Below are 15,365 nucleotides of genomic sequence, written 5' to 3'. Positions count from 1 at the left end.
CAAGTCACTTGGCTCTGTCATAACCTCACATGGTCTCTCCTATCATTGCTATGCAGACGACACACAATTAATCTTCTCCTTTCCCCCTTCTGATGACCAGGTGGCGAATCGCATCTCTGCATGTCTGGCAGACATATCAGTGTGGATGACGGATCACCACCTCAAGCTGAACCTCGGCAAGACTGAGCTGCTCTTCCTCCCGGGAAGGACTGCCCGTTCCATGATCTCGCCATCACGGTTGACAACTCCATTGTGTCCTCCTCCCAGAGCGCTAAGAACCTTGGCGTGATCCTGGACAACACCCTGTCGTTCTCAACTAACATCAAGGCGGTGGCCCGTTCCTGTAGGTTCATGCTCTACAACATCCGCAGAGTACGACCCTGCCTCACACAGGAAACGGCGCAGGTCCTAATCCAGGCACTTGTCATCTCCCGTCTGGATTACTGCAACTCGCTGTTGGCTGGGCTCCGTGCCTGTGCCATTAAACCCCTACAACTCATCCAGAACGCCGCAGCCCGTCTGGTGTTCAACCTTCCCAAGTTCTCTCACGTCACCCCGCTCCTCCGCTCTCTCCACTGGCTTCCAGTTGAAGCTCGCATCCGCTACAAGACCATGGTGCTTGCCTACGGAGCTGTGAGGGGAACGGCACCTCAGTACCTCCAGGCTCTGATCAGGCCCTACACCCAAACAAGGGCACTGCGTTCATCCACCTCTGGCCTGCTCGCCTCCCTACCACTGAGGAAGTACAGTTCCCGCTCAGCCCAGTCAAAACTGTTCGCTGCTCTGGCCCCCAATGGTGGAACAAACTCCCTCACGACGCCAGGACAGCGGAGTCAATCACCACCTTCCGGAGACACCTGAAACCCCACCTCTTTAAGGAATACCTAGGATAGGATAAGTAATCCTTCTCACCCCCCCCCCTTTAAGATTTAGATGCACTATTGTAAAGTGACTGTTCCACTGGATGTCATAAGGTGAATGCACCAATTTGTAAGTCGCTCTGGATAAGAGCGTCTGCTAAATGACTTAAATGTAAATGTAATGTAAATGATTGTCAAGATCTTGCACACTAATTAGATGCTATTGAGCCCTCACTACTAAATGGTCTGAGCCAAGGACTACATGTTTTCTGGTAAGTTTTGATTAAAATACTGGGGTGAGGTGAATATATTTTATATGACATACATGATTCTTTGTTAACTAGTAAATAGTAGCCTACAACAAAGTGTGTTGAAATAATTTCTAACTTAACAATTTCTGCTCGTAAGTTTTTGCTAACAGGTGTGTTTTAGCTTGCTTGAGCCTACTAACTGAGGAGTGTTAATTCATCTGTTGCCATACGTTTCATTTTAAAACATTTATCTAACAAAGGAGTTGTTTAATCTAACTGCTTAACTATTTATCTGTACATGGAATTGTATTTATTTATATTCTTTAAAAAAAAAGTATAATCTTCACAGGAAAATGCCACGGGCACTATCTGATGTGTGGAGACATTTCACTGCAGCAAATGTAGAAGGAAAAGCTGTGTACATTTGCAAATGCAGTGCCAAATCATATGTGAAGAATGCAACAAAGATGCAGAATCATCTGGCCAAGTGCATAAAATTCCTTCAGCTCTCACAACCTCTGACAAAAGTCACTACTTCTATTCGAGGTGAAAATTATGAATCTGACACCTTATCGATAGCAGCAGCTCACAGTCCTCCTGGAATCCAAAGTTGTTTTTTTTACCCGTTATTGAGTAACGAAGTCAGAGAAATGCTGATGAATGTCTAGCTAGAGCTGTGTATGCAACTGGTTCAGCTCTGATGATCACAGGCAATGTGTATTGGAAGAGATTTCTGAATGTTCTTTGCCCACCATACAACCCTCCAACCAGACATGCTTTATCTACTAATTTGCTGGATGCAGAGTTCAACAGAGATCAAGTGAAAGTCAATCAAATCCTAGAAAAAGCAGACTGCAATGGAATCATCTCTGATGGGCGGTCGAATGTTTGTGGGCAAGGAATAATTAACTACATCATCTCCACCCCTCAACCAGTATTCTATCAGAGCACAGACACAAGGGACAACAGACACACTGGTCTCTATATTGCAGATGAGCTGAAGGCAGTCATCAATGACCTTGGCCCATACAAGGTATTTGCACTGGTGACAGACAATGGAGTAGCAGTAAGACGTGTGTATTTGTCTTTGTCTTATCCCGTGTAAATAGCCAGACTTTCTTGCATATATCTTAATGTCACTTCATCTACAAACTAAATATGTTTTCCTGCAACCCGCCTTATCCAATGTGGTAGGGATCTGCTATTTCTATTTCTTATAACTGGAACTTCCATTAGGAGCTAGCCTGCTAACTAGCTACTAGTATTTGTTAGCCACAGCTAGCGGTCTTCACCTTTTTCCTCGGATACCAGCCAGCCTTAGCTCAGACAACACCTGCCAGTCTGCACAGCGCGATATCAACCCAGAGCATATCAGACTGCTTCTCTCTACCATATCACCGGATTCCTGCCGCTCTGCATCATTACACCAGATCATCGCAGCTAGCTAGCTTCAAACGAGTGGCTACTGTTAGCTAACGCCTCTGTCCCGAAGCAAGCACCAGCTAGCCTCGAGCTAGGCCCATATACCAGCTAATTCTAGGGTGACAATACCTCCTTTGCCAATTGGCCTGGACCCTTTACTGTCAACACGTAAAATGTTTGTCTCCATATGATATGGTAAATATATCCAAAGCAAAAACATCTACATTTAAATGGTATTAATATTACATTTGCATATATTCCCATTAATTCCAATGGAACGTTTCCACCTCTGAATATTCCCCAAAATGTGCAACCCTGCCTATAATTAAGACATTTGATAGTGTCACGTTCACGGTCTTCAAACTCCCTGTCATAAATGAGCCAAGGCGCAGTGTGCATGTAATTCCACAGCTTTAATAAAGTGAAACCTTCACAAAAAAAAAACAGGTCAACAGAAACCGAACGTGACGCAACAGTGGCGCACACAAACACTCACAGAAAATAAATAATTACCCACAAACACAGGTGGGGAAAAGGCTGCCTAAGTTTGATTCCCAATCAGAGACAACGATAGACAGCTGCCTCTGATTGGGAACCATACCCAGCCAACAAAGAAACAGACAAACTAGAATGCCCACCCAAATCACACCCTGACCTAACCAAATAGAGAAATAAAAAGGCTCTCTAAGGTCAGGGCGTGACAGATAGTGCATAAGCATTTCATAAACTTTAATGCTTCAGTTTCCTACAAAATGACTGGTTTCACATTTGCCTCCAGTGATAAGTTAAAAATATATCTAAAACAAGTGTAATTTAGATTTACAATTCCCTTATCCATTCGGACGACTCATTTACCTAGCTCTTATCAAGTTGTTAATTAATTAGAGTGCATAGAGAATGTTGTTATTTCTATTTGAAAAAATAAGGTATTGTAAATGCTTTTCCGACTTGGAACCGGTAGGTTCGCTAGACCTTATTCATGGAGAGGAGGGAGAGGAGTGGGAGGAGAGAGGGAGAAGAGTGGGAGAGGAGTTGAGGGGGAGGAGTGGGAGAGGAGTTGGAGGAGAGGAGAGGGAGAGGAGTGGGATAGGAGAGGGAGGAGGAGAGGAGTGGGAGGGGAGAGGAGTTGGAGAGGAAACCTTATTAATGGTTTCCTAAAGTTGGTGGAATTATCAGGGAATGAAGTCCAGGTCAGAATAAGACGTATCTGTAGACACACCTTCACCAGAACTTAATTTATTCAATTTCGACCCAAAACGAATAGCGGGTGAATAGCATGCCATTCTTATAGCATTCTTATAGCATAGAACATCTAATCAAATAAAATTTTATTAGTCACATACACATGGTTAGCAGATGTTAATGTGAGTGTAGCGAAATGCTTGTGCTTCTAGTTCCAACCATGCAGTAATATCTAACAAGTAATGTAACAATTTCACAACAACTACCTTTTACACACAGTTTAAATGAATGAATAAGAATACATACATATAAATATATGGATGAGCGATGGCCGAACGGCATAGGCAAGATGCAGTAGATGGTATCGAGTACAGTATATACAGTGGGGCAAAAAAGTATTTAGTCAGCCACCAATTGTACAAGTGCTCCACTTAAAAAGATGAGAGGCCTGTAATTTTCATCATAGGTACACTTCAACTATGACAGACAAAATGAGAAAAAAAATCCAGAAAATCATATTGTAGGATTTTTTATGAATTTATTTGCAAATTATGGTGGAAAATAAGTATTTGGTCAATAACACAAGTTTATCTCAATACTTTGTTATATACCCTTTGTTGGCAATGACAGAGGTCAAACGTTTTCTGTAAATCTTCACAAGGTTTTCACACACTGTTGCTGGTATTTTGGCCCATTCCTCCATGCAGATCTCCTCTAGAGCATTGATGTTTTGGGGCTGTTGCTGGGCAACACGGACTTTCAACTCCCTCCAAAGATTTTCTATGGGGTTGAGATCTGGAGACTGGCTAGGCCACTCCAGGACCTTGAAATGCTTCTTACGAAGCCAGTCCTTCGTTGCCCGGGTGGTGTGTTTGGGATCATTGTCATGCTGAAAGACCCAGCTACGTTTCATCTTCAATGCCCTTGCTGATGGAAGGAAGTTTTCACTCAAAATCTCACGATACATGGCCCCATTCTTTCCTTTACACGGATCAGTCGTCCTGGTCCCTTTGCAGAAAAACAGTCCCAAAGCACGATGTTTCCACCCCCATGCTTCACAGTAGGTATGGTGTTCTTTGGATGTAACTCAGCATTCTTTGTCCTCCAAACACGACGAGTTGAGTTTTTACCAGAAATTTCTATTTTGGTTTCATCTGACCATATGACATTCTCCCAATCTTCTTCTGGATCATCCAAATGCTCTCTAGCAAACTTCAGTTGGGCCTGGACATGTACTGGCTTAAGCAGCGGGACACGTCTGGCACTGCAGGATTTGAGTCCCTGACGGCGTAGTGTGTTACTGATGGTAGGCTTTGTTACTTTGGTCCCAGCTCTCTGCAGGTCATTCACTAGGTCCCCCCGTGTGGTTCTGGGATTTTTGCTCACCGTTCTTGTGATCATTTTGACCCCACGGGGTGAGATCTTGCCTAGAAGCCCCAGATCTAGGGAGGTTATCAGTGGTCTTGTATATCTTCCATTTCCTAATAATTTATCCCACAGTTGATTTCTTCAGACCAAGCTGCTTACCTATTGCAGATTCAGTCTTCCCAGCCTGGTGCAGGTCTACAATTTTGTTTCTGGTGTCCTTTGACAGCTCTTTGGTCTTGGAATAGTGGAGTTTGGAGTGTGACTGTTTGAGGTTGTGGACAGGTGTCTTTTATACCGATAACAAGTTCAAACAGGTGCCATTAATACAGGTACCGAGTGGAGGACAGAGGAGCCTCTTAAAGAAGAAGTTACAGGTCTGTGAGAGCCAGAAATCTTGCTTGTTTGTAGGTGACCAAATACTTATTTTCCACCATAATTTGCAAATAAATTCAGTTTTTTTTTCATTTTGTCTGTCATAGTTGAAGTGTACCTATGATGAAAATTACAGGCCTCTCTCATCTTTTTAAGTGGGAGAACTTGCACGATTGGTGGCTGACTAAATAATTTTTTGCCCCACTGTACATATGAGAAATATAGGGTATGTAAACATGATATAAAGTGGCATTGGTAAATGTGACTAGTGATACATGTATTCCATCAATTTTAATTATTCAAGTGGCTAGAGATTTGAGTCAGTGTGTTGGCAGCAGCCACTCAATGTTAGTGATGGCTGTTTAACAGTCTGATAGATGGCTGTTTAACAGAGAGTTAAGCTGTTTTTCAGTCTCTCGATCCCAGCTTTGATGCACCTGTACTGATCTCGCCTTCTGGAAGATAGCGGGGTGAACAGGCAGCAGACCTCACTAACCTCTGGAGACCCTTACGGTTGTGGGCTATAAAGTTGCCGTACCAGGCTGTGATACAGCCCGACAGGATGCTCTCGATTGTGCATCTGTAAAAGTCTGTGAGTGTTGTTGGTGACAAGCCAAGTTTCTTCAGCCTCCTGAGGTTGAAGAGGCACTGTTGCGCCTTCTTCACCACGCTGTCTGTGTGGGTCGACCATTTCAGTTTGTCTGTGATGTGTACGCCAAGGAACTTAAAACTTTCCACCTTCTCCACTACTGTCCCTTCGATGTGGATAGGTGGGTGATCCCTCTGCTGTTTCCTGAAGTACACGATCATCTCCTTTGTTTTGTTGACGTTGAGTGGGAGGTTATTTTCCTGACACCACACTCCAAGGGCCCTCACCTCCTCCCCGTAGGCAGTCTTGTCGTTGTTGGTAATCAAGCCTACCACTGTAGTGTCGTCTGCAAACTTGATGATTGAGTTGGAGGCGTGCATGGCCACACAGTCATTGGTGAATAGGGAGTACAAGAGAGGACTGAGAACACACCCTTGTGGAGCCCCAGTGTTGAGGATCAGTGGGGTGTAGATGTTGTTTCTTACCCTCAACACCTGGGGGCGTCCCGGCCGAAAGTCCAGGACCCAGTTGCACAAGGGCGGGGTTGAGACCCAGGGTCTCGAGCTTAATGATGAGTTTGGAGGGTACTAAGGTGTTAACCCATTGGGGTGGTAAGCAAATTGGAGTGGGTCTAGGGTGTCAAGTAGGGTGGAGGTGATATGATCCTTGACTAGTCTCTCAAAGCACTTCATGATGACTAAAGCGAGTGCTACAGGGTGATTATCATTTAGCTCAGTTTCCTTAGCTTTCTTGGGAACAGGAACTATGGTGGCCCTCTTGAAGCATTTGGGAACAGCAGACTGGGATAGGGATTGATTGAATATGTCCGTAAACACACCAGCCAGCTGGTCTGCGCATGCTCTGAGGACGCGGTTAGGGATGCCGTCTGGGCCGGCAGCCTTGCGAGGGTTAACACATTTAAATGTTTTACTCACGTTGGCTGCGGTGAAGGAGATCCCGCAGGTTTTGGTAGCGGGCCGTGTCGATGGCACTGTAAAGTCCTCAAAGCGAGCAAAGAAGTTGTTTAGTTTGTCTGGGAGGAAGACATATAAAAAGGGAATTACGTTCCATTTACGCGAGCTTAACTCAGGTCAGAATAGGGGCCAGAGTGAATAGGGATTCATAATCTTCATAATCTTGATATCATAAAACAAGCAGCAACCTAGATCTACAACTGGAAGGGAAAATAGAAGACAAACATTCCGAATCTCAATCTAGATTCAGAACAGACAGGAGAATGAATTTACATATAAAAGTTGACAAATTAAATACACTGCTCAAAAAAATAAAGGAAACACTAAAATAACACATCCTAGATCTGAATGAATGAAATATTCTTATTAAATACCTTTTTCTTTACATAATTGAATGTGCTGACAGCAAAATCACAATTATCAATGGAAATCAAACTTATCAACCCATGGAGGTCTGGATTTGGAGTCACACTCAAAATTAAAGTGGAAAACCACACTACAGAGGAGAGAGCGAGACAGAGAGGAGAGAGAGACAGAGGAGAGAGGGACAGAGAGTAGAGAGAGAGAGGGACAGAGAGGAGAGAGAGACAGAGGAGAGAGGGACAGAGAGTAGAGAGAGAGAGGGACAGAGAGGAGAGAGAGAAAAGAGAGGAACAGAGAGAGAGAGACAGAGAGGAGAGAGATAGACAGAGAGAGACAGAGAGGAGAGAGATAGACAGAGAGAGACAGAGAGGAGAGAGAGACAGAGAGAGACAGAGAGGAGAGAGAGAGGGACAGAGAAGAGAGAGACAGAGAGGAGAGAGAGAGAGAGAGAGACAGAGAGGAGAGAGAGAGAGACAGAGACAGAGACAGAGAGGAGAGAGACAGAGAGGAGAGAGAGGAGAGAGAGAGAGAGAGAGAGAAGAGAGGAACGGAGAGAGACTAGAGAAAATGCATTTATTTGCCACTTTCCATCTTTACGTACTACTTCTGTTTGCATAAGCCATTTCAGTGCTTTCAGCTAACCAAGCAGACAAAAACCAAGCAAGGGAACTGGAAGTGTTTTTTTCAATTAGCCGTCATCAATATGGTTTTATTGACATACAACCCCTTTTGCACTTATGGCTCTGGTCTTCGTCTCTTTTACAACACGGAGGAACAACTGCCAATGTTTGTGCCATTATTGCTGTTCAATATTTGAATAGCTGTTTGCTGGTGTATATTGATGCAGGCCTACTGTCACCGAATATGCTACATTTATAAATCATGCAACAACATATACAAATATTGTAAGTTATCTGTGTGTTGTATTAATGGATATTGGGAGTGATTTTGGTTATGGGGAAGACAACATTCATATTCAGTCAAAGCATTCAATTCACAGTCTGTATTATCTGATAAACTTTGTTATTGGTTAAATATGGCTTAAATGCAGTAATTATAAGGAGGGGGTTGAAGAACTCAAGTGAACAGTGGGCTGTTTTCCTGGTACACCGGATTGGCTGCACCTGTTGAGATGGTAAGATAGCAGCAGGACCTTTAGCTAGTTTTTCCAGACTAAATTCATGCGTCTCTTTCCACTGGAGCCTCTCACACAGCCACAGGTGACCCACTGGATCATGGAAAGGCTCAAAAATAACTCCATGACTCTGTTACCACAAACAAAGAAATAAGCTCAATGAGTAACTACATGCAGACAAAGTCCCCTTTCCCATGCATATCTTCAGGATTCTGCATTGGTGATGACACAGTAGTCTACCTAGGGATACAAACAGTGTGTTTATCGATAATCAACTGTAAGTCTGTCTGTGTGAGATAGGGATGTTCAATACTTTCCATCACTATTGACCATCTGGTATGTCTAACAGCACAAGAACTGCTTATCATGACACATATTGATTCATTTCTATGACAGCAAACATGAACAGAAGCCAGATGAATGATAACAAGCTGGTATTAATGGTGTCCTAATGACATAACGGAACTGAAGAATAACAATGGGCCTCAGCGTATGATAGTGCTGAGCGATTAGCCGAATATCCTGTTATTCTTTTGTTTGTTTTTTAACAGGCAATGTACCTTTTTATGGTGAGCTCAATGCACACATTGTGTAGTTTCTCTATAGAGATAGATCAGATCAAGCCAGAACTGTAGGGAATTGTAGTTTCCAACAGGCCAACAATTTTCTACATACTGTACACAGAACAGAAATATAAATGCAACATGCAAACATTAAAGATTTTACTGAGTTACAGTTCATATAAGTAAATTAGACAATTTAAATAAATTCATTAGGATAATTTATAAATGTCCTATGACTGGGACTGCAGAAATGCATCGGTTGGTCACAGATATCTTTAAAAAAGGTAGGGGTGTGGATCAGAAAACCAGTCAGTATCTGGTGTGACCACCATTTGCCTCATGCAGCACGACACAAACCTCCTTCACATAGAGGCTGTTGATTGTGAACCACAGCTTGGTGCCCTTGCTCGTGTTGCTTCCTGAATACCTGCAATCTACAGAAACACCGTTGTCCCTCTGTGAAACCGTACTCCAAATGTAATCTTTCTCTGCCACTCTGAGGTAGATTAGTTTATCAAAGAGAGTAGCAGAAACAGAGTGAGTTTTCCCCCAACAGCCCACAGTTAGCTCTCATGGCCATGCTCCAGAAGCCATATCCACAACAATGGCTTAAGCAGATGAGAAATCTGGGAAGGTCAGAGAGCATGCTTGGGTTCAAATAGTGTTTGTTTTCTTTCAAACACTTTACCTACTCTTGACTGAGCTTGCCCTGGCGCAATGGAAACAATGGGTTAGTCCCAAAAGTGCAATCGCCTCACTTCTGGCACTCTAAGCAGGGCTCAATCAAACACTCAAAAGTATTTGAAAGAAAACCAATACTGTTTGAACCCAGGTCTGTTAGAGAGGCTACAATAACCAGACAAGCACCCCCTAGATTCTACTGAACAACCAAGCTGAGATTCTAGGGTTACTGAAGTATTCTAACCTACATTTCACTAATGTCCGACAACGGCAATATCAATCTGATCCTATAGAGTGGGCCTTAATGAAAATAATATGTTTTTCTGAAAATATGGAAAACAATAGATGACGGAAGGAGAGTCTAGAGAGATGTTGGTTGGAATCCAACAGAGAACATGAAGTGTTATGGAAGATAAGGTTTCTGGTATGGTACAGTGGCACTGAGGTATGATAATGAAGGTGTGCAAGAAGGCCAAAGGTAAAAAAGGATCGGAAGCACAATGCAATCTAGGCTTTATTGACAATACTTGATCCCTTAGGTCTTCATCAGGTCAGACCTGAACATGATCTTTGACCTCCAGCACCTGCTGTGCCAATATGTAATATTCTCTTATACAAGAATAGGGGGGATACATGAGTCTGAATGTATGATAGTATTCACACAGCTTCATTAAAAGATAGCAGTTTGGCTGTGGCACTTTCACTGGACACATACTTACACATCTCACATGCTCTCAGTCACCCAGACCTACCATCGTACAAGAGCTCCAGTCATCTATTAACTGGGAATAGCAGAATATTGCAGCATATTGATATAAGGGGGCTTGGTAAATTGTGTCCACGCGGGCCGGGCCTTGCTTCGCAGGCAGCCTGGTGTTGTGATGGGGATTAAGGATTTAGCTGTGAACATGTCCCTATGATTAGACTGATCTGACACAGGTCATCTTTTATTGTCTCTGGACCCACAGAGACAGATAGAAAGGACCTCTTCCTACTCCATGTCTCTTCTCTCTCTGACAGCTTGGCATGGGGAGAGATGTGATGAGATGACACACCGAAAAGATGAGAGGAATCTTTAGGACTGCCTGCAATAAGAAAGAAATGTCAGCCATCTATCTGCAAATTCGATGTGTCATCTCTATCAAAAACAGGAATTTTGGGGTGACAGCAACAAGAACCATCTCAACCATCTCTGAGTTCTCCAAATAGAGATCCACTGGAAGACATATTGTCTGAAATGCATTCGAGCCCAGTAATGTATAATTGCTGGAGTGATTGCTTCTGGGTGGATGATGAGGATAATTATCTGGGTTATATTAGCGTCTTCTCAGAAGATAACAGTTTATCATCAATGATACCAATGGCGTGCGGGAAGAAACATCAGATGAGCTCTCAGATTAACTTTTTTTTAACCAAATATTGTAGGCAGGCCCTTGACTAGAGTCCATGGATATTGATTTAGGGACCCCGCCAGTGAAAAACTATCTAGGGGAAACTCTGCGCCAACGTAGTCTGTTTGGCATGACAATGACAGCAATGGCGTTGGCAAGACAATGCAAACAGATCTGGGACCAGGTTAGTACCAACTTGCAGAAATAAACATTGGAAGATCTCTTAACACTAGTTCTACCTAAATCCCACCACCAGCAGCACTAAATGGGGTGCTGGGCCCAGGCTGTCACATTAGGACTGGCAGAACACTTTGGCCTCCCGAGTGGCACAGCGTTCTAATGCTAGATGCTTTACTACAGACCCTGGTTCGATCCCGGGCTATATCACAACCGGACGTGATCGGGAGTCCCATAGGGCAGCGCACCATTGGCACAGCGACGTCCTGGTTAGGGGAGGGTTTAACCGGGGTAGGCCGTCATTGTTCTTAACTGACTTGCCTAGTTAAAAAAGGTTCAATAAAATAAAAAATTAATCAAAATAATTGACATGGCCCCCTTCCTGTGGGAGATGGGTAATTGTTGCTAAATGCATTGTCAAATCTCCCACTCATCTCAAAGAGAGGATAAGGAGCCCAGTAGCCCACTGCTTTGCCTTGATGTCATCCCCATGCATACAGGATAACCACATAAATATATTCAGATCCCCAGTGCAAACTCAGGCAGGACTTTCAGCTCTTGTTGTCACTAATTTAGGAGGTTTGTTAGTGTTTTTCTCACACCAGTTCAACACTGACATTTAGTCCCAGGAGAGAAATAGAATAGTCTCTTGAATTCTAGAAAAATCCACTAGTTTAGAGTACTTTTCAAATGATGAGTTGAATGGGAAAGACAAGGCACAACCTGAACCTCATTAACATATTGTGACATTGTTGACATCTTCTCTTCACTGAGTAACTCATGACTTTATGTGTAACCACAAACACTCAGCATTCAGAACCTCTCAGCTACTTTTATAAGACTGAAACGTTTCAGATTGTTGTTTAGACATCAGCCAACATGAGGAGAATTATGTCAAATTAACAGACTATAACATACTGTAATTTCGCACCATGTTCATTCTGGCTTGAATATTTTGTGAACTGTGAGTGTGTGTTACGAAAAAGTTGCTAGTAAAAGAAACATCTGTCACAGCCCGTGGCCAAACAACAAAAAGACGTTTGCCTTCGTCCTCTTAAACCATATGGCAGGACTGTGAAATTCTATGTAACACCATCTTTCTAAACATATGTTCTATGTACTGAAACTTAAAAAGACAAATTCTCCAGTCCAGTGACTATTTCTTTGCTTCTCTCTCTTTTTATTGGCTCTCTAAAAGCCTTATTTAGGGTCCTTTCACAACAGGGGGCCAATGTGCTCTGTCCGGTTTGTTTAGCTGCTCGGAAATATTTAGGAAATCTGTCTTTTGGCTCACAAACACGCCTGCCTTGTTATGATTCTGTGAACACCGGCTAAGACTGGGAAAGGATCGTATCTTAATGAGTGACGGGGGGATACCTGCACAAAAAGTGGTTTTCCTCCATACCTTGTTCTCTATCTTCTTTTAAAATAGGGAGCCAATTTGTTTTTAGCACTTATTTCACTGACTGATCAAAACTCGTTTTCTCGTCGCTCTGAGGCAGACATATGGTGAGCAATATGCTTAAAACATCGAATCACAATTATTATTATTTTTTTTAAATCACAGTATCGAATCGCAATACAAATAGAATCGCAAAACATATTGTATCGTGTATCGGCACCCAAGTATCGTGATAATAACCTGAATTGTCAGGTTCCTGACAATTCCCAGCCTTAAACTTAATAGAACCAGCTGATGAAACCTGTTGCAATTGGAGCTAGTCAGGAACCATGTTTTTGGCCTCCGAGTTTGAGTGCACTTATTGTAAATCGCTCTAAATAAGAACATCCGCAAGCTACCTAACATGACTCAAATGAAACATAAATGTTTTGATCTCAATAAAGATTTTTTTTCCACGATATTGCCACCACAAAGTAATCAATTTGCCACCTTGTCAGCTGAGGGATAACATGTACTTCACTGGATGTTAGTCTTACTGGCTCCTGGTTTACTCTGGTTTAAATGCATTTGAGGTGTCAAAAGTACATCATAGGGAGAGCAAAAAACACCCCAAGATAAGAAACATATGATAACGTCAAGTCTAAAATGTGAAGTCCCAAAGAACAGGAGAGAAGAGTGGACAATGGTAACTGACCAAGTAAAGCAGAACAATCACCACCTGGAGTTTCTCAAAGCGAATACACAAATCATCCAGCAGGTAAAGTGAGTGGAATACTGGCATACTCAAACAAAATAAAACACTGGTCAATTAAGTATGTACAAAAAATTGTTCTCCAACATACACTGTATATACAAAAGTATGTGGACACCCCTTCAAATGAGTGGATTTGGCTATTTCAGCCACAGCTGTTGCTGGCAGGTGTACAAAGTCGAGCACACATCCATGTAATCTCCATAGACAAACATTGGCAGTAGAAGGATCTTACTGAAGAGCTCAGTGACTTTCAACGTGGCACCGTCATAGGATGTCAGTTCGTCCAACAAGTCAGTTCGTCAAATGTCTGCCCTGCTAGAGATGCCCCGGTCAACTCTAAGTGCTGTTATTGTGAAGTGGAAACCTCTAGGAGCTGCAACGGCTCAGCCGCGAAGTGGTAGGCCACACAAGCTCACAAAACGGGACCGCCGGGTGCTGAAGCATGTAAAAATCGTCTGTCCCCGGTTGCAACACTCACCACCGAGTTCCAAACTGCCTCTGGAAGCAACGGCAGCATAATAACTGTTCTTAGGGAGCTTCATGAAACGGTTTCCATGACCGAGCAGCCACACACAAGCCTAATATCACCATGCGCAATGCCAAGCGTCGGCTGGAGTGGTGTTAAGCTTGCCACCATTGGACTCTGGTGCATTCACATGCTTTGAACTATTTGGCCAACACGCTGCGTCAACCATACACTAAAAGTACATGCTTGTAAAGATATTAGTGTTCAATAAAGATATTAATAGATCACTTTTTATAAATAATGTTGTTGCATTTAACTGCTGAAAATGCTGTTACTGATGTCATTTCCTCAATAGGTGACGTCAGATGTCTGCATGTGGGCGAAAGCGGAGCACAGGGATGATAGACCTAGTAATTACCAGTTGGAGGGGCTTTCAAGTGGATTTTCCCCAATTCGTATGTGGTAAATACCACCTTCCCACTTGGTTATGAATGCAGCATAAATTCTTCGTTTCGCATGGGATGTATACTGTAGTTGCGCTGTAGTGGTCTATTGGTCCATGTTTGTGTTCCTTGGCACCTCAAACAGTACCTACTATGAAAGTGTATCACCGAACTTTCTATAAAATGTAGGCAATCATAATATACCTTGAGTGCACTATTTTTTACAAGTGGGCTACATAGTCCCAGACAAGTAATAACCAGAAAGACCTTTTCACTAAGGTTACTGGATTCTTTCCCATGCTGGTTGTCTGGAGTTTCTAAATCTTGAAAGTGTTTTACGCTCGCGGTAGTGAAATGCCTGAACTTTCGTTGATAATCTAAAGAAATGCAACTAGGATTCCAAAAATGTTCACTAAAATAGGCGAATATAAGCACATGATATTTCTTTGTCTTACCTTTCTTTTCCGGCAACGCATAGGAGACCAAAGAGGTGAAAATGATCCAGATTTGTAACAGTGTAGCCATGGTATTTGTTAAACTCGTCTTCATTCTTCCCCACCGAATGTATGAAAACGTGTCAGTCCATACTAATTATGCATAAAATCCAACTAACTTTACATTAAAACTGTGAGGTGGCGTCAACTGAAGGACTTATCTTTACTTGTAAGTTTGACAGCTCCTTCTCCTCCTGTATTTCTCAACAGTACGAGACGTTCGAAGGAAAGCGAGAGAAACCGAAGGGATTTCTGACGTCATCAGTAAGGAGGACCACTGGTGTAAATTCTCATGCATCCTCTCAGGTCACCAGATAAGAAATTGCAAAGGGACCCTTTTCAATTTTTCTATATGAAGTTACGTATTCTAATGTAATTTGCATGATTAACAAAAATACAGAAGGCAGGGTAGCCTAGTGGTTAGAGCGTTGGACTAGTAACCGGAAGGTTGCAAGTTCAAACCCCGGAGCTGACAAGG

At 42.8% G+C, this 15,365-nt stretch overlaps 1 protein-coding gene across 1 annotated transcript in view; it reads right to left on the bottom strand.

Moving 5' to 3' along the window:
* The window catches only part of LOC118401938 (epidermal growth factor receptor-like), an 81,664-nt gene extending 66,536 nt beyond the window's left edge, over positions 1-15,128 (bottom strand). The window contains exon 1 of the mRNA XM_052476719.1: positions 14,849-15,128. Within this exon, the coding sequence (XP_052332679.1) occupies positions 14,849-14,942 (94 nt within the window). The 5' untranslated portion in view covers positions 14,943-15,128. The remainder of the gene's footprint in view (positions 1-14,848) is intronic.
* Positions 15,129-15,365: the final 237 nt, after the last annotated feature.

Source organism: Oncorhynchus keta, chromosome 23, assembly GCF_023373465.1.
Source record: "Oncorhynchus keta strain PuntledgeMale-10-30-2019 chromosome 23, Oket_V2, whole genome shotgun sequence".
Lineage (NCBI taxonomy): Eukaryota > Metazoa > Chordata > Actinopteri > Salmoniformes > Salmonidae > Oncorhynchus > Oncorhynchus keta.
The sequence above is the reverse complement of the archived record's forward strand: the minus strand, read 5'-3'. Positions and strand labels throughout refer to the sequence as shown.